The sequence below is a fragment of the Chrysemys picta genome, chromosome 3, assembly GCF_011386835.1.
Source record: "Chrysemys picta bellii isolate R12L10 chromosome 3, ASM1138683v2, whole genome shotgun sequence".
Lineage (NCBI taxonomy): Eukaryota > Metazoa > Chordata > Testudines > Emydidae > Chrysemys > Chrysemys picta.
The window spans coordinates 29,101,846-29,129,205 of NC_088793.1; the positions used below are offsets into that span (position 1 = coordinate 29,101,846).

The following is a 27,360-nucleotide window of genomic DNA, read 5'->3' on the forward strand; positions in this document are numbered from 1 at the left end:
TCAGTATGCACTCAAGCAAAACAAAGAAAACATCAGATGAAATGAGCAGAAAAAGGTACAGTACAGAGATACAGTACAGACCTATAACAGAACCTTGAACCTATTAACCTTTTGCCATTTCAACTGACCATTCAATCCTAACTTTTTTTGTCTCCTAGACCTTTTTTGGTCCATGACAGTACTTTGCCTTCACCCCATAATCTAATTTCTTGAGAAGCTTCTTGTGAAAGACCTTTTGAAAGTCAAAATTGTCAGATGGTTTTCCTTTATCCCCAACTTTACTAATGTGTTCAAAGAATTCTAATAGATTAATTGGACACAGTTTTCCCTTGCAGAAAGCATACTGGTTAGCCTCTATTATATCATGGTCTTCTATATTTTTGTCATTCTGTTTTTAATAATAGTTTAAGCCAGTGTACATGTATGGCTTATTAGTCATAATGTCTCTGTAATTAGTCTGTAATTTCCTCTGTAACTCTAGAGCCTTTTCTAAATATAGGTACAATATTCTCTATCCTCCAGTCCTGTGGAATTGTAGCAGGTATTAATGAGATCACATATTTTTGTTAGCAACTCAGCTACTTCATAATTAAGTTCCGTCAAAACTCATATATGTATACCATCTGTGCCTGTTGACTTAGTGCTTTTTAAATTATCCATTTGTTCCATGCACTTGATGCAATGCAGATTTAGGTATCATTCTGGCATAACAGTGGTGTGCCTTTGTGAGCTGGTAAGTTCAAACAACATGCTGAAAGCCAACTCAACTTTCATTCAAAACCCTTGCGTACTCCTGATTGAAGCAAACATATATGGAAGACAAATTTCCAAAATCTCTTAGTACACATCCCTTCAGTTCATTTAGACACTTATATCTGCATGTGTTTTAAAAAAAGAAAAATCCACAAACATGACCATATGGGATCAGACCAGTGGTCCATCAAGTCCAGTATCCTAGCTGTGACAGTGACCTGTAACAGCTGCATCAGTGGAAGGTGAAAGACACAACATTGCAGGCAAATATTGTACTCTCAGAGAGTCTCCTCCTACTTCCCATGAAGGATTGACTTATGATTGAGGCATGAGTATTTATATCCCTTCTGAAATCAGGGAGTAAACAGAGGTCAATGCTCTGTGGCAATGGAAATAAAGCCCTGGATAGAGAAGAATATGCTGTCTTTAAGACAGTTCACATAAGGCAGGCCTGCACAACATGTGGCCTGCAGGGGTTGAGTAGATGGGCTCGCTATGTGGCCCATGGGGGGGTGAGTAGGCAAGTGGCAGGTGAGGGAGGAGGGCTGAGTAGGTGAGCCAGGCGGGTGGAGGGCTGAGGGGGTGAGTGGGCAGGCAGTGGCAGGGGGGGCAGATGAGCCAGTGGCGGGGAAGGGGCAGCTGAGAAGGCGAGCGAGCAGGCAGTGGCGGGGGGTGAGTAGGCGAGCCGGGGGAGGTGGACTGAGGTGGTGAGTTGGTGGCTGACCTGTTCTACTGATCTGGTCTGGCTCCCATCCCTTTTCCCAGGGCCTGCTTCAGGCACCAGCAAAACAAGCAGGTGCTTCGGGCGGCACATTTCTAGGGGCGGCTTTCTGGTGCCGGCCATCATAGGTGCCGACTCCGGGGCATGGAGAAAAAATGCCCTCGCCGCCCCAGCTCGCCTCCACTTCACCTCCGCCTGCTCCCCTGAGCGCGCTGACGCCACTCCGCTTCTTTCCCCTCCCTTCCAGGCTTGCCATGTGCGAAACTGCTATTTCGCGCAGCAAGGCTGGGAGGGAGGAGAAGCCTAGCGGTGGGCGCTCGGGGGAGGCGGTGGTGGTGGAGCGGAGGTGAGCGGGGAGCGGTTCCTCTCCCCCCCCCGTTACTTCCTGTGCCCCCCCACCCTAGCTCACCTCTGCTCCGCCTGCTCCCCTGAACGCGCCGCTGTTCCGCTTCTCCATCCTCCCTCGCCTGAGAGGGAGGGGGGGAGAAGCGGAGCGGCAGCACGCCCGGGAGAGCAGGCGGAGCGGAGGTGAGCTAGGGCGGGAGGTCATGGGGGGCCCACAGGAAGCAATGGGGGGGGAGAAATGCGGCACGCCGGGGGAGGAGGCATTGCTGGGGATTTGGGGAAGGGGTTCAGAAGGGGTGGTAGGGCCGGGGGCAGAGGAGCATGAAAAAGAAAGGGGAGGCGGCCAAAAATTTTTTTGCTTGGGGCGGCAAAAATCCTACAGCTGGCCCTGCCCTCTCCAAGGGTTGCAGCTGTCTGGAGGTGCTTGCCTTCCACACCTTCCTCATTCACACTTCATTCATTCAACAGGGCAATTGATTACAAAGTGGGGGAAAGATCTTATTCTACTTGTAGCAAAAAGACATTTTTCTTTTACCTTAATTATACTACCTTAGGGGCCCGCTATAACATATTACCAAGGTTCAATACTGCTGTTTCGGTGGGGCGGCGCTGGGGAAGGAGGTTTTTTTCCCGCGGGACAGGTGGCATGGGGAGCGGGGTGTTTTGGCGGCGCTGGGGGGGTTGTTTCCATGGGGCGAGCGGCGCTGGGGGGGGGTTGTGTTTTGGGGGGGGCTGTGGGTGGGGGGGCCGGGGTTGTCGGCGCTCGGAGGGTTTCGGCCCTCTGCTGTTTTCTTTGGAGTAATATGGCCCTCGCCGCTTTACGAGTTGTGCAGGCCTGAGATAAGGGATACAGAAAAGAGGAAAAGGGAGGGTTGAGGTCCTCTTAGTCCTGGCCCAGAAGGCTCTTTGGGCTTGCCAGATGGCCAACGACCCCACATTCTGTCTGCAGAAAACACCAAACCTCTTGAAGCAGAGACTCCTTCATTCAGCTTGAGAACATCTATAGTTAAGAACTTGGGCATCAGAAGAGACGTGTAGTTCAAAATGGCTTCCCCATTAACTTCTGATACAGTTTGATATTGAGACAGAACTCAACCAGGATATTTCATTAATTGATATGGTCAAATTTGTGTTTCTAGTTTGAGGGAAAACAGAATGCTCTGTGGGGTAGGGACTGCCTTTGTGTTTATGCACTGCTCAGCACGATGGTGTCTTGACCTCTAAATACCATTGTCATAGGAATATAATAATAATCCCAAAGTTCTGGTGATATCAGCTACACTAGAGTTTCTCCAAGAGGTTTGGTTGGAGTCCATTCTAGCATATTTCTCTACTATAGTAATCAAATTCTGCTTATCTTTTCCCTCCCCACTTCTACAATTCATTGCCCATTATATCCCATGAATGATGAAAGAAGCTGTGCAACAGAATAAGAAATTATTTACCTGATAATTTTCTGTCTATTAACAGCTTCTCTCTGAATTCAACCCATCCTGGTATTCTGGTAAAGGACCAGAATACATATTGAACGTTTTTTCTAAAGGGAGACTTAGACATGTGTTGTCTCAATGTTAATTTAATACATTATATCAAGTTGCTGTAGCTGATTGCTGGAGTGTTTCTATAGCTGTGGAACCTCCCTTCTGATGGCCTCAGCTGAAGGGCGGAAATTAGTCCTGGAGCCTCCAGCAACACTGTTCGGCCATCTTTGAATTCCACAGGTGGGGGGGGGGGCGGCATTAGCCCATGAGTAATGAATTTAGAAAGATGCTGCTAACAGAAAAAAAAAATCAGGTAAGAAATTTCTCATGCCTCTCTTCCAGATTGCCTGCTGTAAATTATGCTTCTGATTTTGTTGCCCTTCACTAGGGTCAGATTTCCAAATTTTGAAGAATTGATTTGGCTAAAATATAAAACATTACCATTTAGCCATATTGGTGCATTCCTTGCCTTCCTGTTTCTCTTTTTGTTCGGCAGTGCATATTCCTTCTGGAACTAGTATCATTCCCTTAAGTAGTATCTAAGCCACATCTGAGGATTCTACTTACTGTCATTTGGACTTGGGGTCTTTTTGACCAAAGTTCTCATTTTATTAAAATCTCCCTTTTAAAGTTTAATGTCTTTGTCCTGTTTTGGTATCTTACTTCTCCCTTGCATGTTGAACCTAATTATACTGTGGTCATTATTACTTAGTGGCTCAGCTACTTTTACTTTTTGAGTTAACTCTACTTAAGACCAAGTCAAGCGTAACCCCTCATTTTGTGTGCTCCAGAACTAGCAGTTCCAAGAAGGAATCACGTACATTGTCCACACATTTTCTCACTAAACCATGTTCCATTATGATATTTAACCAGGTTATACGTGGGTTGGAGGGTTGTCTGCCCTCTGACACCGGGGTGCCCTCCCTTTTAATATTCTCCTTTCCATAGTGCATGTGAGGATCATGTGGGAGCTGGAGCTGAGGAACGTGGAACAGAGCTCCACATTGCCTAGTCACTCATTGACCGGTTAAGGGGGGGGATGAGGGAGATGATTGGCTGCAGTAAACTCCACTTCCTGTCCCTGTCTCCCTGTAGATGATGTAGTTGTCAGAACGAGGTTTCAAGGCTCACTGTAGGTCTAACTCAAGCACCGTTTGGGGTCAAGAAGGAATTTTTCCTCTGGGCAACACTGGGGAGATTTTCACCTTCCTCATAGCATTCTAGAGGCCAAATAGATGGAGATAATAAGGATAAAAGAGACAGTTTTAAACAAACAAAACAAAAAGTGGAAGATATGGAGGGGGATTGTAGGAATATTGTCACAACTTGTATCCAGTTCAGTAGGTAAGAGGCTTCAAGGGTCCAGCTACTAGAGTAAACCAGATCATGGGTCTCAGGAGGGAATTGGTGGGCCCTATTAACTTGAGGCAAAAGAAAGTCTTAAATCTAGGCAGACTGATCTCCCCTTCACAGAACCCTATTTCATGCTTGCTGGAGGGAAGGAGGGATTCAGTACTGGGCTGGATTATGAATTGAGCAATGGAGGTTTGCTAAGATAGCCAGCCCTCATTCCTTGGTTATATGGTGTGAGGTCATTTATCTCTGAACTGAACCCAGTTAATGCCTCATGGATTGTGGGGATGGAGTGGGATGATCATCTTCCCTTTAATTTTAAAGTTAAGAAAGTTGCAGCCTGTCATATCTCGGTCCTCATTTTCCTTTGTATCCTGATGTAATATATAAGTATGGAAGCTAAGTTTGTGTAGGGGTTAATTTTTACTTTCTGTTCATATGGATTTCATTCGATGAGTTACCATTTGCTTAAAAAAAAAAGTTAATTGGTTGCCATAGCTGTGCAATAACATATACTGCGTTATCTGAAAGAGTGCTGAGTAGCTTTTTTATCTATGAATATAATCAGAATTTTAAACTCACTATATTATTATAACTATCTTCCTTGGGTAGTTCTGTGTTTATCAGCTTGATACCAAAGTGCTCTTGTTAAGAATCACAAATGCATAATAAAAATTGGAGGAGTGTTAAATTGAAATATACTTTCAAATTACTAATGTGATACTGGAATAAGAATCTGCATTTGGATCAGTAGCATGAAAAACTTTAAGATTATTTACAGAAAGTGTTTTTTTTTAACACAGTATAAAAATGCATAAGCATTTTACCATACCCAGGTTATCGTATTGGCACACTTGCAGGATGTCATTATGATAGAAAATTTAATTTTGACAAATATTCATTTGCACAAACACAATTTAAAAAAATATTTTTAATCTATTAGCAAAAATAGATTAGAAAAAATTGGACCTTATGTAATTATTGTGTTGATAGTCACAGGGTTGAATACTGGGATCGTGCACATACTAATGTTAGTATTACTCATAACCAGATGCCTAAAGAGCAAAAGTATGGACTTGAAGAGAGAAATGCATGACTTTGATATAAGAGTTTAAAATTAAAGGGCATCTTTTTTAATCTTGGGTGCCAAAAAGTAGGTACATAGATCCATATTTAGGAACTTCAATACATGGGCTGATTTTCAAAGTTTGTGGTCACCCAGAGTTTCTGCTGACTTTAGTTGGAATTGTGGCTACTTAGCACCTCTGAAAATGAAGCCTAACTTTAGGTGCCTTCTTGAATATAACATCTGTCCAGGTTCCTTTCCCACTCTGAACTTTAGAGTACAGATATGGGGACCTGCATGTGAATCCCTAAACTGAATTACCAGCTTAGATCTGGTTTTGCTGCCACCACTCCCAAGTACTAACTCCATTCCCTGGGTAACCTTGAGAGACTTCTCCACCAATTTCCTGGTGAACACCGATCCAAACCCTTGGATCTTAAAACAAGGAGAAATTAACTATTCCCTCTCCTTCCCCCCCCCCCCCCCCAATTCCTGGTGAGTCCAGATCCAACCCCCTGGGATCTTAAAACAAGGAAAAATCAATCAGGTTCTTAAAAAGAAGGCTTTTAATTAAAGAAAGAAAGGTAAAATCATCTCTGTAAAATCAGGATGGAAAATAACTTTACAGGGTAATCCGATTCAAAGAGCCCAGAGGAACCCCCTCTAGCCTTAAGTTCAAAGTTACAGCAAACAGAGGTAAACCCTCTAGCAAAAGGAACATTTACAAGTTGAGAAAACAAAGATAAACCTAACACACCTTGCCTGGCTGTTACTTACAAGTTTGAAATATGAGAGACTTGTTCAGAAGATTTGGAGAGCATGGATTGATGTCTGGTCCCTCGTAGTCCCAAGAGCGAACAACCCCCAAAACAAAGATCACAAACAAAAGCCTTCCCCCCACCAAGATTTGAAAGTATCTTGACCCCTTATTGGTCTTTTGGGTCAGGGGTCAGCCAGGTTACCTGAGCTTCTTAACCCTTTACAGGTAAGAGGATTTTGGAGTCTCTGGCCAGGAGGGATTTTATAGTATTGTACACAGGAGGGCTGTTACGCTTCCCTTTATAGTTATGACAACATCCTACTATGAAAGTGATCAAATAAATTATTTATTCTTTAGAACAGCACTGATAGAGCAGTTTATATTCTCTCTCACTCCCATTATTTTTCATTCTTCCTATGCAAAAAAGGAGTGAAGGGAGAGGCTTGAATCTCTGTACCTAGAACTTAGCAGTATGCGAGAAGTACTTTTTATATGGAAAAAGGTTGTGAGTCTATATAGGGTTTTCAGCCCCACTTAATGTTTTAAATAAGGATGGGGGGAGGGATAGCTCAGTGGTTTGAGCATTGGCCTGCTAAACCCAGGGTTGTGAGTTCAATCCTTGAGGGGGCCACTTAGGTATCTGGGGCAAAATCAGTACTTGGTCCTGCTAGTCAGGGTGGGGGGCTGGACTCAATGACCTTTCGGGGTCCCTTCCAGTTCTATGATATAGATATATCTCCATATATTATTATATTATATATAAATAGTTTATAAAGGGTTAATAAATGATTAACAGCTGTTAGATATGAGTAACATGTCCTTATAGATGTTTAAATTCTACATCAGTAGAAGGCATTGATGGTTGTAAGTGATGGCTTAAAGCAGCCTATTTACCTATCAATTGACACTCAGATGATATAGGTTTTTAAATTATTAATTAAATTATCTATTAATGATATTAAAGTCTTTTTAAACTACTTATAAATATACCCTTAATATAAAGTCTTACATATATTAAATTACTTCTTTGCCAAGATTGCACACTGGAAAACTTAGATGGCCTCTTAAAGAATACAGATAAATATATTTTACATTCTGCCCACATTTAATCAGTTTTATGCATTAGACCATGCATGCATGTTTACTGAATCTATATACATTCCCCAGTTAAGGTTTGGTTGTGTGCTGCATATCAAACAGATTATGTATTAAACTATACACAAATGAGTTCAGAGAAAACCGTTCTTGGCTAACTTCACAAAGAAAGGCACCTTATGATATGACTGAAGCTGTCTTTAACACCTCACTGTTAGGTTCTTTTTAGCACAAATAGTTCTAGATCTTGTTTGCATTACTCACTGATTTTAGTGTCAGCAGGCTTTGGTCTGTGGTTTGTAAGATCATGGAAACCTTTGCAATATCTATACACAGTTGAATAAGGGCCTGATTTTCTGAAGTGGTGAGCACCTGTGACTATGGAGCTTCAGTAGGATCAGAAGAATTACACCAGATCAGACCTGTGGTCTTTCTAGTGCACTATCCAGTGTCTGGTACCGGGTGCTTCAGAGGAAAGTGCAAGAAAACCTGCCCTTAAGGAACTTTTCTCCTTATTCCCAGTAGCTAGAATCTGATTTATGTCCTGGAGATTAAGTTTAGAGTCCTTCCAAACGTTTCTTTTTTAAAAAAAATATTTATATTTATAATTGAATATCTTTGTTATGCATTTTTGATAGTAGACACTTCCTGTTGGCCTGAAGGTCCTTTCAAAAATCCTGATTATGATAGCCTAAGTGCTTAGGGCATTTACATCTGTTCCTTCCTTTGCATGTTACTTCATGCCCCATCTTTCCAATAAGTGGAATATTCTACCCAAAGAACTCTAGCCTGCCTGCCTGCAGTTTCATTAGAAGTGAAGTTTAAAGAAGAAGAAAAAAAAGATCTCAAATTAGCAGCTCAAGTTGTCATTCATCTGATAGTGGACATGACCAATCTACGGGACAGAGTTTTCTGACTAGGGGCAAGTTTGGCTGAATTCAGTGATCTGTATCAGCGGTATCAATTGACTAATGTTCACATAATCAAGCTGCCTGCAGTTGTTGGTTCGCATGCCTGTGGATAACCCCATGGGCACCTCTGTGTATACGATGTTTTGAGAAGTGGCTTGCATAGTGACTTATCTTATGCATATAATCGAGAATGTACCCCAAGTGCGTATTGTAAGGAATGATGATCTAGTGGTTGAAGCATAGGACTGGGACTAAATTAAGTTAAATTTCTGGCTGTGCCAAAGACTTCCCGTGCAACCATATCTGTGACTCAGTTCCCCAGTTGTAAAGTAAGGATATTACTTCCTTTGTCAGCTTGATCTATTTAAATTGTAAGTTCTTCACGGCAGGCATTGGCCGTTATTGTGTTTACATGGTATTTAGCAGGATGGAGTCTTTAAGTATTATCATAATACAAATAATTGTTTCCACTATAGCTCTTTAGAACCCTCCAATACCTAAGCACAGTGTTCCACTTCCTGAGTGGAAGCTTTAGCTCCTGAATTCTTCCTTTGCTTTTTCTAGGGCTAAAGAAAAATATTTTGTGTTATTTTAGCATAGTATTTTAAAATATAGCCCATATAACATCCACACTGTTTTGAAAGCCAAGCAGCTGAGAATAAATATAATATATATAAATATAAATGTAATGCATTTTAGCAGGGGTTCAGGGTGACTTACAATGTATTGCCATATTAATTCAAATTTACGTTGCAGCCAAGGATATGCGAATATTTTGAGATGTTTACATTTACAATCTGGTAAAAGTAATAAAATGGAACTTGCAAACATGTAAATCAGTAAGTTGTTGGTTGAAACTCCCAGACAGTAAGATCAGAAGCATTTGTTGTTTTATCTATCAGGCATTGATTTTAAGCAAAAATATATCTTTTTGTAACATCCAGGCAATTATAATAAAGGAAAACATTTGTCTGAGTTCTGAATCTTCTTCCCCTGCCAACGCTCACCAATGTTTGTCTCAGAACATTAGTAGTATCCAAACATTGTCCACTAAAACCAAAAGTTTTCCTTTTCTTAGAAGAATAAAAATGTATTGAGCTGAATACATTTCAATACAAAAAAGCTCTACTTTACTTTGCTGCTCACCACCTCTGTTGATAAGTGTAGTGCAAAGTAGACTGCATTTTTTTTTTTTGGCCAGTCTGACTGAATCATCTCCTTTTCACTGTAACTTTTCAATCATTCTATTTTATGGCAAAAGATATCTCCAGGTTACCAGCTTCAGGTTCTTCAATTATATGACTTAGGCAATACAGCATTTACAACTCTAGCAGATGTATCCATATTTTAGGAATGATGAAACTTTATATAATGGATTTCTGTGCCTCAAGGGCACATTTTAAAATAAGCACCATACAGTGTTGGCTAAAATTAAAAAAAAAAGAAAGATGTAACAAACTAGAGGGAGTGACGCAGTACAATACTATGCCACAATCTTTGTCACCTCTGCCTTTGCCATCTTTGCCTCAGTCAAAAACTATTTGCTCATGATTTTTCTAAAAGTTTATAATCGTATAATTTATATAGCATAGTATTTCCTTTAAAAGCTACAGTGTCAACAGCTTTTTACAGATTCCATCTATAAGGAACTGTTCACATATTGAAGAACAGGAGGACTTGTGGCACCTTAGAGACTAACAAATTTATTAGAGCATAAGCTTTCGTGGACTACAGCCCACTTCTTCGGATGCATAGTCCACGAAAGCTTATGCTCTAATAAATTTGTTAGTCTCTAAGGTGCCACAAGTCCTCCTGTTCTTCTTTTTGCGGATACAGACTAACACGGCTGCTATTCTGAAACTGTTCACATATTGACTCATCTTCAGGAGTGTCATAATATGATGAATATACATAAAGCAATAGCAACACTATGAGAAAAAGGAAAAAGATCAAACTTTTGAGTCATTGAAATTGGATAACCGATATCTTGGAGGATTTCAGTGCTTTGAAGTCTTATGGCTTCTAACACCTTTAATCTATAGGTGACAGAGAAAAATGTACACTTTTTTTTTTAAAGAAAAGTGTGCTTTATATGAAGTGCTGAGCATTTAATGCATAAAGATCTTCTTTTTATCCCTGTCCTGCAGCAAAGAACATGCACTCAGAGTATCCAGTAAGGTAGAACTTCAGATAAATCTGTGCTCAGATACCATAAAGCTGAGTGGATTAGAAAAGCCCGAGACACGTGCTAAATTGCTTTTATTATTTATAACATTACAAAAAAAATCTGAAACTCCTATATTTCATGTTTTTGCACATGAAGCCAATATTTGTTGTTGCTGAAAATTTGAAGTAAATGCCCTGAAAACTCATGTGATGCAATTGAGCATGAGTAGTAAAATTGGAGAACTGCAGTAGGTTGTTTGATAAAATATTGGACTCCAAAGGTAGCTTTTTTATATTCAGGTAATTATTTCAGTTTTCAATAGATATGCAAGAAGCCAGCAAGGTCAAGATTATTTCTGTATATGAGTAGATGATTGAACGTGTGGTGTCAAATCCAATGAATCTGTTACTGATAAGCAGCCTGTAAGTATTAAAGAAATATAGCTGTTGTAATGGCTAAAGTCACCTAATTCAATGAGGTGCTGTGTGGTTATGCTCCACAACAACAGACATGAAATATCAGAGATAAAAGGAAAATTAAATTCTGGCTTCTGAAATGGTGTAGCGGTTGCAGAATACAACTGAAATAATCGGTTCACTTATGAATTCCCAAAACATGTTTGGGAAACTGGATTGATTAATGCTGGGAAAAAGTGGGTCAATTTATTAGCCAAAGTTAACTTTTTGGGATAGGGCCAGTATTATGACATCATAAGCAGTCATGGCCACCAACTCATGAAACCTTGAGAATAGATAAAAGTGAAAGCAGTCAGAAGGAGAAGAAAATATTCTTCATTGTGCTGTTTCCTCAAGCCACCTTGATTCAAGCACCTGGTATGTAGTGTTTATTGCAAGTTGATCAACCATTGCACATACTTTTGTATATGTCTAGGTGTGTTCTTGTCTAGATGTGATGATCAAGTTATTTTTTGAAGATCACCAGTAATTTTCAAACACTTACACATGCTTTTAATTTTAAGTATGGGTGTAGTCCCTTGAAAGCAATGGAATTTACTCACATACTTACCATTTAGCAACTGGGTAAATGTTCTGCAAAATAAAGTGTAAAATACTTTCACATTAGAGTAGAGCTGGGTGGGAATCAGTTTTCTGATCTGGCCAAACTTTTTGAGATTGCAAAATGTTCCTGTTACGTATCAGGATGAACTCCTACCTTTCTGAAGGGTTTTTCCAGGGGTCAGAGGGGAGGGAAAAAATAGACAAATAGCTGGACGGTCAGGGTACTCACTTGGGATGCGGGAGACCAGGTTCAAATCCCTTCTCTGCCATTCTCCCACATTCATTCATAGAATCATAGAAGATTAGGGTTAGAAGGGACTTCAGGAGGTCCTCTAGTCCAACACCAACTAAATCATCCCAGCCAGGGCTTTGTCAAGCTGGGCCTTAAAAACCTCTAAGGAAGGAGATTCCACCACCTCCCTAGGTAACCCATTCCAGTGCCTCACCACCCTCCTAGTGAAAAAGTTTGTTCCTATTGATCATCCCATAAATTTTCATGAATACCACTTTTTAATTCCTTTCACAAGCCAACTTGCACCCATTGTGTTTAATATTTGTATAGGTAGGAGAAAAACTTGAACACAAAATTGTTTTTTTGTTGCTTAAAAAATGATCATGTTAATGAGGAAGTTAGCCATCCGAGCTGGATCTCTCATGTTTATCAAAAACTAAAATATCACTTCTGAGGATAATAAAGCATCTGCCATGAAACAAATGTTCATGGAAATGTTTGTCTGTTATTACAACTACAGCTTAAGTTTGCTGCATTATTTTGTGGCATTGAGAGAAGGACACTTATCTCTATGGTAGACTGCACTCAGAAATGCTGTGGGTACACTATCATTTGATACCTTGGCACACTACCTTTTTCTTACCTTGTAATATTAGATGTCACTGTGAATAGATTGTGGTTTGGTTTAGTTTGGAGGTGGTTGTGGTTTCAGAAGCCTCTTGAGCAAGGAGTTTTAAAGAGTGTGGCAGAAAAACTTGTCACTGTGTAACTGAGAAGGGATCTCAAGGTTTTACCTTCAACTTATTTGTCTTTATGTATCCTTTTTTGTGTGTATTAGTATTTATGTGTAGTAACTTCTTCCCTTAGTAGGTATGTTTTACCATTTATTTTTGTGCTGTGTAGTGTCAGGAAAACATTTTAAAAAATCAGTCTTTCCACACCTGTCTTTATTTATTTATTTATTTATTTATTTATTTATTTATTTATTACAATGCCCACTTCTTTTGTAGGCTTTTTCTTTTTTCTGCTGCTAGGAAAGATTTATCTTCTTACAATACAGTGGGCTATATTATCTGCAGATTTTTCACGACTTGATGCCACAAAAGTTATACACACATTAAACTGTCAGGTGCTCCACAGAATGTGAAAATTTACACTCTGAATAGTCTCACTAAAATCAGTGGGACTTCTCATAGAGTGTAATGTGAAGCATGTACCTAAATCTTTGCAGGATTGAGGCTTAATGCATTTTTAATATTGTAGTCATCCAGGAATACTTTTAAGAAATGTGCATAACATGGCATATATATGTGGCCATCCTGGGTGGATTATGGCATAAGCACTATAGGCCCTAAACCTCTAGAGTCATGTGATTACATGAGACCATCAGCTTTTTTTTTTTTTAAGTGAATTTTTAGCCCTTACTGTTGCACAGAAAAGCTTAAAAACATGAACTGAGCATAATCAATGCAATGTGATGTCTAGTGACATGTCTAGGTTCTGCCATTGAATCTTGTGTACAGGAGAAAAGTTCATGTCAAGATCTCATCCCACCTTTGAAGACCTTACTTCAAATAAAAAAAGCAAGGAAGGTGAAAGTAGACATAGTGGTGATTACAGCCATCGTAATGCAATTTTGCTTTTTCATTATACTTAGGATTGAGCTTTATTTCAAACTACCATCCTGTAACAATGCACTAGCAATAGGAGATGATTGGAAGAGGAAGAAGCATATGATAGATTGAAGAAGTCAAAATTGTGTGTGGGGGGAGAGGGGGTCTTTGATTTGGAAAAAATATTTTTTTATTCAGTGAGTCTTGACAAAACTAGTAATTCAACAGAGGTAAGCATGCCTTTCCTCTGCCTCTTACCTTCACACTACGCCACCTTTCTTTCCCATTCCTCTACCATGTTGTTCATTGCTTTTACCGTTAATCACTCTCTTCTGGCTCCTCAGACATCTACAAATATATCCTTTCATTTCCTCTGAGAGCTGTGTGAATAACTGATTTTGTTGTTGTTTACTGACAGTTTTAAAAAAATCATCTCGGGTCAAACCAAAACTACAATTTTTTTGGTGCATCGAACAAATCTGAAAAAATTCATTTCATTCCAACTGTTCAACCCAAAATGAAATGTTTTGTTTTGATTTCGGCCACTGTTAACCTTCTGTTTTAGTAAAAATAAAGGAAATAAAGGGCTAGAGTCACAAAATAATGGAGTTTGTACTACTCTGCTCTGCTTCCTGATACCCAATAGCCCAGTGCTTAGGGTGCTTACCTGGGATGTTGGAGACTCTGTGGGCGGGGGAGGGATAGCTCAGTAGTTTGAGCATTGGCCTGCTAAACCCAGAGTTGTTAGTTCAATCCTTGAGGGGGCCACTTAGGAATCTGGGGCAAAATGGGTATTTGGTCCTGCTAGTGAAGGCAGGGGGCTGGACTCGATGACCTTTCAAGGTCCCTTCCAGTTCTAGGAGATAGGATATCTCCATTAATTTAAATTTAATTTAAATCCCCACTCTGGATTAGAGAACCCCCAGGTAAATGCCCTAATCCTGGGGTTATTGGTTTTATTGGGGGGGTGAGGCTCTCTGTTTCTCCAGTTGAAGCTATTCCACTTTATATTAAATACTTGACTAGTTATTGGGCCAAAGGGACAGAATGTGTGACTCTATAGACTAGTGGTTAGGGCATGCAGCAGGAGTCAGGGTCAAATCCCTGCTCCAGACGGGGAATTTGAACTTGGGTCTCCCACATCCAGGGTGGGTGCCCTAAACACTGGGCTATTCAATGTAAGTGAGGGGCACCACCGCTTCACTGGCACCCAAATCCCCTTGCAAATCTGGCCAAAAATGTTGAAAACTTTTGTGTTGACATTATCAAAATGAACCATTTTGATGTTTCCTAAATATTTTTCTATTTATCATTTCAACCAAAACAATTTGCCGAAATCGACATAAATTTGCAAAATGTCAAAATGTTTCTCAACCAAAATCTACTTTTTCAGGCAACAAAAAAAAAGTTTTGGGTGAAAAATTTCCCTATCTCTATTTCTTTTCTTGAAAACCCACCTGTTTCTCTAATAAATGGCGGTGACATTCATATTATGGTACCATATAAGTAGTGAACTTGAAATCTTAGACTAACATTTCTAGGCAGATAGTAGGCATGTTTATATTATTTAATATGGCCGATTACCTGTACTAAATATTTTAAATATCCAGTATTTTCAAATAATACTTCTTCAGATATTATTTTTATTTATGAGACATTTTCAGATGCACCCTGGGGCTGGAAGCAAACTGTCAACATTGAATATATTAAAGCCACAAATTTGTGTAGGCATTTCAACAAATTAATAGGCAATCTGTATTTTCCAACCTCTTTTGAAAATATTGCCCTAGTTTGAGTCACTCAAACTATGGGAACGTGAATTTTAGTCTTTTAAAGTTGCTGTAGAAATGAGAAAATCTTTTTGGTCCAATTGATGTTTTAGAACCACTTTTGCACTGAAAAAATATAACTTTTAATGTTGTGTATCGTAACTGAGCTGAGGGTAATATTTGATGATTTAGAACTTTTCCAGGTTTTGGGGAAAATATTTTTCAATACAAAAATGTTCTAATGTTAGAGAGGAAGAATTTGTATTTATATATTAAAGCTATCTCAGTGCTAGGGAACAAATTATTTTTTAAACTGGCAAAAATTTAACAGGTTGACAGTAATTAGATACATCATTTGAGAAGTCCTGTTTGTGTGATAGCCAAACTTTTAAAAAGCATCTTCTTCTCATTTAATAGCAGCCTCCATTTAATAGCCAGACCTTTTTACCTTGCACTTTTACCATGAGAGCTGCAGAAAGTAATTATATTTAATAGAACCTGTCCTCAATTGAAAGCCTCGGGGGAAACTAAGTACATTCTAGAAGAAGCCTTGTTTTCTGAGTAAAGATGCATGGTGTACAGAGATGGAGAGGATTTTTTTTTTTAATTTATAGTACATATGGAGAGAAATATGTGCTAGTCGACAGCTGTTCTGTGTGGCAAATGTGAGTTAAAAATCAGCATCCAAATTTCCTTCTCCAGCGAATGAAGATTAGATGCCAATTTAGATAGAACAGTGGTAGTTTTTACTCTGTGTGTTTGTGTGGGGGTGAGAGGGTCATTTTTTAAATAAAGTAATTTTACACAGTAATATATGTTGGGAAAATATCAGAGGAACTTTTTTTTTAAAGGGCTAGGGAATTTTTAACTGATGATGTAAAAAATTGGAGGTGGAGGGATCACTTGAACTAATCCATTGATCTACTTGTGTGGGTTTCATGTTAATTTAGGAACCTCATTCTAAGTAATTTCCCATCATCTATGTGCTTCCTAGTTTCAAATGCATATAACTGAAGATTAAGAGAAAATTGCTTGGGCTGTGTTTCTGCCTTGTTTTACAGTAGTGATGTCCTTTACAGATCAAACACATCATATTTATTGTTACATAGGTATGGCGGAGTTAGCTGATTTAGATCCTGTTCTTATATGGCTTTATTTTTCTTGCAGGTAGAGATCATTGATATTGAAAATGAAGAAAAAAGATATTCTCTCTTCCTGGAACTCCTGCACGCTAGTAACAGTCAGTCTGAGTTTCAGCACTTAGTTTTACTCCTGCAAGCTTGGCCACCTATGAAAAATGTAAGCATGTAAGTATTCCTTCAAAGAGAAACCTGGCAGTACAGTATGCTCTCTCCTACTTTGATTTTGAAATTACTGAACCTTTCATACAGCCTCCGGTCAGTGAATTCAAACAAACTGTTACATAAAGAAGTATAACCATCTTAAATATGCCCTTTTGGAAGGCACACAGAAGGCAATTGCATATGTAGGACAAGAAGTTTCTTCTGAAAAGCATCTTCGAGGAGGCACACATTTAATTTTGCTGATCTCCATGTTTCTTATTAAACTTCAAACTGCCTAGTCCAAATAAAGACTTTATAAACACTTGCTTAATTTGCAAATCAAAGCCTAGCTATCAGCACCCAGTGGAAAACCTGCAGAGAGGAGGGGAGGGAGTATGTGATTGAAGATTTTCACTCCAGTTCTGGCTCCCTCAAAACTCTTTCTGAAGCTGCTCTTTTGGGCAACGACTGCAGAGACACATTGCAGGGAAGGGCCAAGAGTGGAGGGAACATTCCAGACTTTTGTAGGTGACCAGGCAATGGTACGTTTCTCTTCTACACCTGCTACCAAGTTGTCCGATACCAGAGTAAACTACAGGGAAAGGAGGAATGTATTTTAGAGCCACTGATGTCCAGAAAATAAACACAAGATTATTTTTGTGGCATTGTGCACAGTCCAAAGCCATTTATATGGCAGGCTATAATTTGCCAATATTTTTGTATCAGTCTTTTGTCTTCCTGTCTACCTGTAGTGCTTCTATACATTCCATTTGTTCAATACTTTGATCATGGCTTCTAAGATTTAAAGAGTCTCTTTGTCTCTACATTATGCTGTCAGCAGTAATCCATCCTTCTATTCATCCTTCCAGGAGAGCAATAAAATTAACTTTTTATGGGCTAGCCAGCACAGAGTACCATCTTTCATCTGTCAGCAGTTAGGTGAGAAAGGCTGGTTACTAACTTCCACTTAACTTTGAGTTTCAGGCCCCATTGATCACATTCTGTTTGAATATAGAGAAGACTTCCAAAAAGGCTTGTTTGAAAAATTAAGGTATATTTTTATTTTCCCGAAAACTAATACTTTTGTGTGCATTTAAGGTACTGGTATGTTAGGGACCAAACTGCAGTGATTATTCAGCTTGAAGCCTTTATCAGTGTGTTTGGGATTTGTGGACTAAGAACTGAACTCATTCTTTACTGCCTTTTCATGAACAAAGAAAGCATTTCTCAGACAGTAAAACATTATAGGGTGTTCGCTGTCTGACTTGTCCTATATTCACATTGTCATTTCCCTACATATTTTCGTTTTACAAACCTTTAATGCAGTCGAAATGGATCAAAATACAATGTAGAAAACACCACAACTTTGGAACAACTTTGGAACAAAGATTAAAGTTATGGACTTTCACAACATGATTTTTTTCCCCAAGGAGTAGAATTCTACTAAATTTTATGTTTATAGCCTTTGTGAACAATAAACCTGCCAACTAAATAGTGATTTTATTGTCATCATTTTCATATAATTTTATAACATTGACAATCTAATTGAAATTTCAGTCCATTATAGTGAAACAGATGTTATTGTTACTATTAGCTATTCTTTCTTTATGAAGGAGGATTAGACTTAGACCTTGGGATTCTTCTCAAGCACTTCTTTCTCCAGCAAAAGGGTGTGTGTATTTATATCTCCTAAAATGACATCTCCAAATAATTGTTCATTGTTATAAGGCTTTTCAAAAACAAATCACTTTGGAGGTCAGTGGTTTGCAGAAAAGCCCTGCTGAAATACACACATTCCCCAAGCCAATTTTGGGAAAGGACTCCCTATGCACCTCTTTGGTCTTCTGATCTCAGGATCAGTGGCAACACAGCTAGCTCAGCAGCCATATTGAGATTGGTTCCAGGCCAGCACCTGGTCTCTGCATGACACTTCCACAAGGAAACAGCATTATTGAATCTTTCATCTTTATTCATAATTTAGACCTTGCTATAGAGGGAAGTGACCCTCCCCTGATTTGACAGAGATGCTAAAGATGACTACAGGGACGGAGAAATATTCCACATTACCAGCCAGTGCTTTTTCCTGTTGTTTTGCTTCACAATGCACAGCAGAGGCGAAAAGTGTCAGGACCCTTAGTTCATTCATAGTGTGTGTTCTATTCATTTTATCCTCTATTCTTGACGAGCAACTTCTCGATCTTATTTCCAACCTATTAATAACTTGATTCAGTACAGCAGCAAAATTTGCTCCATGTTTGTTATACTCATTCCTCTCTTTAATAATGCAGATTGGCCCAGAAAAAGAGAGGAGGAAAAACAAAATGCGGGTTAAATTGTATTCTCTTCCCAACTAGTGATCAACCAAACCCCAGTGGTTTGGAGGTTTGTCTTAGTCCCAGTTAGGGCCTGAAGAATAGAGACCTGCATGAATTATGCAGATCTTTTAAGTCTAAATAAGTTAGGACTTGAAAACAACTGATAACTGGTATTTTGACAAAGAAATCAGCAGCATTGTGAAAGAATGGGGAAGGGGGCAGGCTGAATTAACTATCAGCCTCACATTTAATTTGAATGAATGGAAATGTCAGAATGATTGAAGTTTATGTATTCATGCTAGGAATGAGCCTGCCCAGGGTTTGTAATAGAAAATTGGAAACTTTTTCCAAAGGCCTACTTCAGCTCCCATTGAGGTCTTTTTTTGAATACCAGTTGATTCAGAGTCCTATAGCCTGATTTTCAGAGGTGCCAAACTCCTGCAGTTCCCATTGACTTCAAAGAGAGTTTGAGTTGACTTTATATATTATTAGGGATGGAATGTAACAGAAGAGAGCAAAAGCAGAAATTGCAATTGCACTGGCGACAGAAATCAATTGTCCGTGAATACCACACTATGAACAGAAATATACAGCTGTATGCAGTTTTCCAACCGTCACCTACAAGCATAGAAAGAGCTGCCAACAAGCACTGTGCAGTCTTCTAAGATAGATAGTTACAAACCTTTCCAAAATTTCTGCAGGCTAGTTACCAGGACACTTGTGACATATGAGTGATCGTTAGCCAGCTGACCAGTAAATTAAAACCCCTCCTGTGCATCACAGATTTTCTGTTATGAACTTCAGGGTTTATCCTATGATTAGATTTTTTTAAATGATTCCCCAGTTATGGTCAAATATAAGTCCGAAATAACTATTTCTTTTATGAAACAAGTTCTTTTAAAGAAAAATAACAAAAATTGCTAGACTTGTTACCCTAAAGAGTTTTTGTCTCCTAAAAATCAAAAACAAATCATAATTATTATATCTCTACCTTTAGTCCATTAAACATATGAAAAGAACGTACTCTCTTTATTTTTTTTCACAGGATGAATATGTTTGATACTTAAGGATGAACTCACTAGTCCTGGTTTTTGTCATTTTACACTCAGCAAATTGTCATTTTCTCATTAAATTTTATTTAAAATTACATTTAAATAATACAGATTATTTTTTTAAAAATCACATTAATAACTCTCCTGAATTAAAGCACCTCCCATTAAGAATATAAGAACAGCCATACTGGGTCAGACCAAAGTTCCATCTAGCCCAGGATCCTCTTTTCCGTCAGTGGCTAAAGCCAGGTACCCCAGAGGGAATGAACAGAACAGGAATCATCAAGTGATCCATCCCGTCACCCAATCCCAGCTTCTGGCAAACACACCATCCCTGCCCATCCTGGGTAATAGCCATTGTTGGACCTATCCTCCATGAATTTATCTAGTTCTTTTTTGAACCCCGTTATAGTCTTGGCATTCACAACATCCTCTGGAGTTCCACGGGTTGACTGTGTATTGTCTGAAAAAATACTTCCTTTTGTTTTTGTTTTTAAACCTGCTGCCTATTAATTTCATTTGCTGGCCCTGAGTTCTTATGTTATGAGAAGGAGTAAATAACGCTTCCTTATTTACTTTCTCCACAACAGTCATGATTTTGTAGACCTCTGTCATATCCCTCCTTAGTCATCTCTTTTCCAAGCTGAAAAGTCCCCGTCTTATTAGATTCTCCTAATACGGTAGCCGTTCCATACCCCTAATCATTTTTGTTGCCCTTCTTTAAACCTTTTCCAAGGCTAATATATCTTGACTACTGCATGCAGATGTGGGCGAACCATGGATTTATATAGCGGCAATATGATATTTTCTGTCTTATTATCTATCCCTTTCTTAATGATTCCCAACATTCTGTTTGATTTTTTGATTGCCGCTGCACATTGAGTGAATGTTTTCAGAGAATTATCCACAATGACTCCAAGATCTCTTTCTTGAGTGGTAACAGCTAATTTAGACCCCATTGTTCTATATGTATAGTTGGGATTATGTTTTCCAATGTGCATTGCTTTACATTTATCAACATTGAATTGTATCTGCCATTTTGTTGCCCAGTCACCCAGTTTTGAGAGATCCTTTTGTAGTTCTTCGCAGGCTGCCTGGGACTTACCTATCTTGAGTAGTTTTGTTTCATCTGCAAATTTTGCCAACTCACTGTTTACCTATTTTTCCAGATCATTTATGAATATCTTGAATAGGACTGGGCCCCGTACAGACCCCTAGGGGACACCACTATTTACTTCTTTCCATTCTGAAAACTAACCATTTATTCCTACTCTTGTTTCCTATCTTTTAACCAATTACCAATCCATAAGAGAACCTTCCCTCTTATCCCATGACTGCTTACTTTGCGTAAGAGCCTTTGGTGAGGGACCTTGTCAAAGGCTTTCTGAAAATCTAAACATACTATACCCACTGGATCCCCCTTGTCCACATGCTTGTTAACCCCCTGAAATAATTCTAGTAGATTGGTGAAGCATGATTTCCCTTTACAAAAACGGTGTTGACTATTCGCCAACGAATTATGTTCATCTATATGTCTAAAAATTTTGTTCTTAGTTCTATAGTTTGAACCAGTTTTCCCGGTACTTGAAGTCAGTCTTACCAGCCTATCAATTTGTTCCCAAACCTCCTCTAATGGCACCTCAATCTGGGACAGTTCCTCAGATTTGTCAACTAAAAAAGAATATGGCTCAGGTTTGGGAATCTCCTTCACATCCCCAGCCATGAAGACCGATACAAAGAATTCATTTAGTTTCTCTGCAATGGCCTTATCATCCTTGAGTGCTCCTTTAGCATCTCGATCGTCCAGTGGCCCCACTGGTTGTTAGCAGGCTTCCTGCTTCTGATGTACTTATGTTTTTGCTGTTACTTTTTGAGTATTTGGCTAGCTGTTCTTCAAATTCTGTTTTGGCCTTCTTAATTATATTTTTACACTTCATTTGTTAGAGTTTATGCTCCTTTCTATTTTCCTCACTAGGATATAACTTCCACTTTTTAAAGGATGCCTTTTTGCCTCTCACTGCTTCTTTTACTTTGTTGTTTAGCCAGGTGGATCTTTTTTGGTTCTCTTACTATGTTTTTTAATTTGGGGTGTACATTTAAGTTGAGCCTCTATTATGGTGTCTTTAAAAAATTTCCATGCGGCTTGCAAGGATTTTGCTTTTGGTGCTGTACCTTTTAATTTCTGCTTAACTAACCTGCTAATTTTTGTGTAGTTCCCCTTTCTGAAATTAAATGCTACAGTGTTGGGACACTGTGGTGTTTTCTCCACCACAGGGATGTTAGATTTAATTATGTTATGGTCACTATTACCCAGCAGTCCAGCTATATCCATCTCTTGGACCTGATCCTGTGCTCCACTTAGGACTAAATCAAGAATTGCCTCTCCTCTTGTGGGTTCCAGGACTAGCTGCTCCAAGAAGCAGTCATTTAAGGTGTCAAGAAACTTTATCTCTGCATCCCTTCCTGAGGTGATATGTACCCAGTCAATATGGGGATAGTTGAAATCCCCCATTATTATTGAGTTTTTTATTTTAATAGACTCTCTAATCTCCCTGGGCATTTCACAGTCTCTCCCTGAGCATTTCACAATCTTTCCCCAAATAATCCAAAACAGTAGTAAATGTCCTTTTAAAAGCATTTAGCATTGACTTTCTGTTGAAAGCTGTAATGCGAGGCAGGATTCTCTTCAGAAAGTATTAATGATAAAGACTCTGAGATATTTTTTACTCCTTTTTATGGCAATCTGTTGCAGAGCCTTAAATTTTCAAAGGAGTACATGAATTATTATTTTATTTTGTAAATCCTCTGAAATTCTTCATGTGGCAAATGAGCCAGCTGGCAAGTGGAGTTCTTCTCGAATACTTGCTCATGTCGATTCCATTTCAGGTGTGTGCATGCCCATGTGCACGGCTGAGAGAGATTTTTTCCCCTAGTGGTATCTGTAGAGCCAGCTCTGGTGCCCCCTAGAGCCCTGCACTCATTCACCAGGATATGAGACTCCACTGGCCCTGCGCCCTCTCCAAAGTGCTCTCCGTGGTTTCCCTTTCATAGTTTTTGTATATAGTTGTATATACTTATCTTAAGTAGAGTTAGTTAGATGAGTATTTAAGTTAGAATAGTCAGTGGTCCCCTTAGGGACTTCATCCCTAGGACAGGGCATGCTCCGGTCCCCGGGATTCAAACTGTGTGCCGTTTGGAGCCGAGGGCACCATTGGCTCCCTACAATGCCAGGACCATACTCCTAGCAGTCATCCACAGCCACATCGGTAAAGTGGACTGCGATGCCTCCTGCCTCGGCACAGGAACCAGATTGAAGTTCCAATGCAGGTACCAAGGTAGTTGTATTCCCACCCACCCCCCAGGTCTCTTGTGTTGAATTCTGCCAATGAGCAAGATAGGCAGGGCCAGGCAAACGCCACACCTAAAAATAAGGACACAAGGAAACTCGACTTGTTTGGAAGAAAAATTTATTGCACGGCCAGTCTCCATGAGTGTTGCTGGGGGGTGATAATTATAACATCTGGGACTCCATGGCCAAATTCAAGGACCCCCTGCAACAGGAGTTCAGACAAGAGTTTCTGTCCATCTATGAGGAAGGCAAGACAGTGGCAAGAGCTTCTCTCCAAACTGCATTGGATGTGACTAATTTGGTGGCCAGGTCTATGGCCTCTGTTGTATCCATGCTGCAGGGTTCATGGCTGCAATCTTTGGGGCTGTCTCAAGAGGTACAGCAGTCCATTCAGGACCTCCCCTTTGAGGGCACTGCTCTATTTTCGGAGCAGATGGATGCCAGGCTGCACAGCCTGCAAGATTCTTGTGCCACGCTTTGCCTCTTGGGCCTGTACATGCCGGAGGCCTCGAGGAAACACTTCTGGCCGTCATCTCTGCCCAGATTCTCAGGTCCGCAATGGCAGAGCTCTTACAAGAAAAAAAGACGGGCTTTAAACCCCAGCAATCCACTCTGTCCCCCTCAGCTGCCCAGTTGGGCACTGCACGTCACTCAGGTGGCCATCGGCAGGCATTTTGAGGGTGTGCCCGAGGACAGAGTTCCAGTCTTGCCCCAGAATCCATCCCCCCATTTTTTTTTTGAACAATCTATTTCCCTTCCTTGCTGCATGGGCCAAGCTCACCTTGGACTGCTGGGTGCTCAATACCATAGCACTTGGCTAGACCCTGCAGTTTTTATCCATCTCTCCCTACTATCCCCCTTCCCCGTCTCTCTTTAGGGACCCTTTTCACAAGCATCTTCTTGTCCAGGAGGTGGAATCCCTCCTATGTCTGGGGTCCATGGAGGAGATTCCTCAAGTTGTGACGGGGGGGAAAGGGTTTTACTTCTGGTAATCCCGAAGGCCAAGGGGGACCCCAGACGCATGCTAGACCTATGTTGCCTCAACAAATATCTCAAGAAGTTGAAGTTCTACATGGTCTCCCAGGCCTCAATCATCTCCTCTCTGGATCCAGGAGACTGGTATGCCACCCTTGACTTAAAGGACACCTAATTCCATATTTCTGTCTTATAATCGTAGAAGATTAGAGTTGGAAGAGACCTCAGGAGATCATCTAGTCCAACCCCCTGCTCAAAGCAGGACCAACCCCAACTAAATCATCCCAGCCAGGGCTTTGTCAAGCTGGGCCTTAAAAACCTCTAAGGATGGAGATTCCACCACCTCCCTAGGTAAACCATTCCAGTGCTTCACCACCCTCCTAGTGAAATAGTTTTCACTATTTCACCCCCACTGCAACTTGAGACCGTTGTTTCTTGTTCTGTCATCTGCCACCACTGAGAACAGCCTAGCTCCATCCTCTTTGGAACCCCGCTTCAAGTAGCTGAAGGATGCCATCAAATACCCCCTCACTCTTCTCTTCTGCAGACTAAATAAGCCCAGTTCCCTCAGCCTCTCTTCATAAGTCAAATACCCCAACCCCCTAATCATTTTCATTGTCCTCCGCTGGACTCTCTCCAATTTGTCCACATCCTTTCTGAAGTGGAGGGCCCAAAACTGGACACAATACTCCAGATGTGGCCTCACCAGTGCCAAATAGAGGGGAATAATCACTTCTCTCGATCTGCTGGCAATGCTCCTACTAATTCAGCTCAATATGCCATTAGCCTTCTTGGCAACAAGGTTATATTATTGACTTATATCCATCTTCTCATCCACTGTAATCTCCATGTCCTTTTCTGCAGAACTGCCACTTAGCCAGTCGATCCCCAGCCTGTAGCAGTGCATGGGATTCTTCCATCCAAAGTGCAGGACTCTGCACTTGTCCTTGTTGAACCTCATCAGATTTCTTTTGGCCCAATCCTCCAATTTGTCTAGGTCACTCTGGACCATATCCCTGCCCTCCAGCATATCTACCTCTCCCCCCCAGCTTCATGTCATCTGTGAACATGCTGAGAGTGCAATCCATGCCATCATCCAGATCATTAATGAAGATGTTGAACAAAACCGGCCCCAGAACTGACCCCTGGGGCACTCCGCTTCATACTGGCTGCCAAGTAGATATCAAGCCGTTGATCACTACCCTTTGAACCCGATGATGTAGCCAGCTTTCTATCCTTCTTATAGTCCCTTCATCCAATTAATACTTTTTAAACTTGCTGACAAGAATACTGTGGGAGTCTGTATCAAAAGCTTTGCTAAAGTCAAGGTTTATCACGTCGACCACTTTCCCCATTTCCACAGAGCCAGTTATCTCATCATAGTAGGCAATCCCAGGTAAGTCAGGCATGACTTGCCTTTGGTGAATCCATGTTGACTCTTCCTGATCACCTTCCTCTCCTCCAAGTGGATTCGTTGAGGACCTGCTCCATGATTTTTCTGGGGACTGAGGTGAGGCTGACCGGTCTGTAGTTCCCTGGATTCTCCTTCTTCCCTTTTTTAAAAATGGGCACTATATTTGCCTTTTTCCAATCGTCCGGGACCTCCCCCATCGCCACAAGTTTTCAGAGATAATGGTCTTCTATGGCCACAGGAGATTCCTCCATTTTGTTGTGGGGCAGTGCCACTACCAATTCACGTCACTGTCCTTCATCCTATCATCTGCTTTGAGGGTCTTCATGAAGTGCATGGTGGTGGTGACCGCTTACCTGAGATGCAGATGTGTTCAAATCTATTTCTACCTTGATGACTGGCTTGTCAGAGGCAGGTCACAGGCCCAGCAGCACAGCCTTTCTTTGGTGGAAGACACGTCAGGATCTAGGCCTGCTTATTAATAAACAAAAATCAACTCTTACCACAGTTGAAAGAATAGAGTTTATAAGAGCAGTACTTGATTCCACCCACGCCACATCCTACCTGCCAGAGCCCCGATTTTGGGCTATGTTGGATCTCATCAAGCAAGTTAGAGCCCACCCACGCATGACTGCCCAGGTATGCCTCAAGCTGCTGGGTCACATGGCAACGTGTACCTATGCAGTTTGACACACGCGGCTACAGCTCAGACCTCTACAGACATGGCTGGCGTTGGTCTTCTCTCCTAGGAGACATGAGTTGGACTTAGTGGTCGCAGTTCCATCAAACATCCTGTGATCTCTGGCTTGGTGGACAGAACCACAAGCTGTTTTGGAAGGGGTCCCATTTGTAGCTCTGCTCCCATGAGTAACATTGACGCATTGGAGCCTTTCACCCTCTGGTCCACGGCAGATCAGTCTTTGCTCACGACATGACGACAATCAAGTCCCTGAAAGGTCTGGAGAGGCTATACCCACAGGTTCATGATCTCGTTCCTCATTGGGACCTAAACCTGGTGCTATCGAGCCTCACAAGTCCTCCTTTCAAGCTGCTGGCTTAGTGTTCTCTGCTGCTCCTCTTGTGGAAGGTTTCCTTCCCGGCTATCACTTTGACCCATAGGTCTCCAAGATTAGAGCATTGACATCTGAACCCCCTTATATGGTGTTCTGCAAAAACAAAGTCCAGCTGTGCCCCACTCAGCCTTCTTATCTAAGGTGGTGTCACAGTTCCACAATAATAATGACATCTTCCTGCCAGTTTTTTTTCCGAAGCCTCACAAGATGAACAAGGAGTGTTGGTCACACTCTTTGGATGTTAGGCGGGCCTTAGTCTTCTACATCGAGAGAACCAGACTCTTCCATAAGTCAAAGCAGCTCTTTGTCACAGTGGCGGACAGGATGAAAGGTCTGCCTGTGTCCGCTTGGAGAATCTCCTCATGGATAACTGCCGGTATCAGATTCTGCTATGAACAAGCAGGGGTGTTGCTTCCAGCCATCACGACTGCCCATTCCACCAGAGCGCAAGTATTGTCAGCAGCCTTCCTCATGCAGGTACCAATCCAGGATATCTGTAGAGCCACCACCTGGTCTGTGGTTCATATCTTTGCATCCCACTGCGCCATCACCCAGCAGGCCTGGGATGATGCCAGCTTCAGCAGAGCAGTGTTGCAAGCAGCATGATGGTGAACTCT

The 27,360-nt window shown here is 40.8% G+C and overlaps 1 protein-coding gene across 4 annotated transcripts in view; it reads left to right on the forward strand.

Moving 5' to 3' along the window:
* The window catches only part of NBAS (NBAS subunit of NRZ tethering complex), a 383,144-nt gene that overhangs the window by 326,548 nt on the left and 29,236 nt on the right, over positions 1-27,360 (forward strand). For 3 of the 4 annotated variants that reach the window (XM_005293091.5, XM_005293092.5, XM_065587675.1), the window contains exon 49: positions 16,453-16,592. The exons of the other annotated variant lie outside the window; for it this stretch is intronic. In XM_005293091.5, the coding sequence (XP_005293148.2) occupies positions 16,453-16,592 (140 nt within the window). The remainder of the gene's footprint in view (positions 1-16,452; positions 16,593-27,360) is intronic. 4 annotated transcript variants of the gene reach the window in all.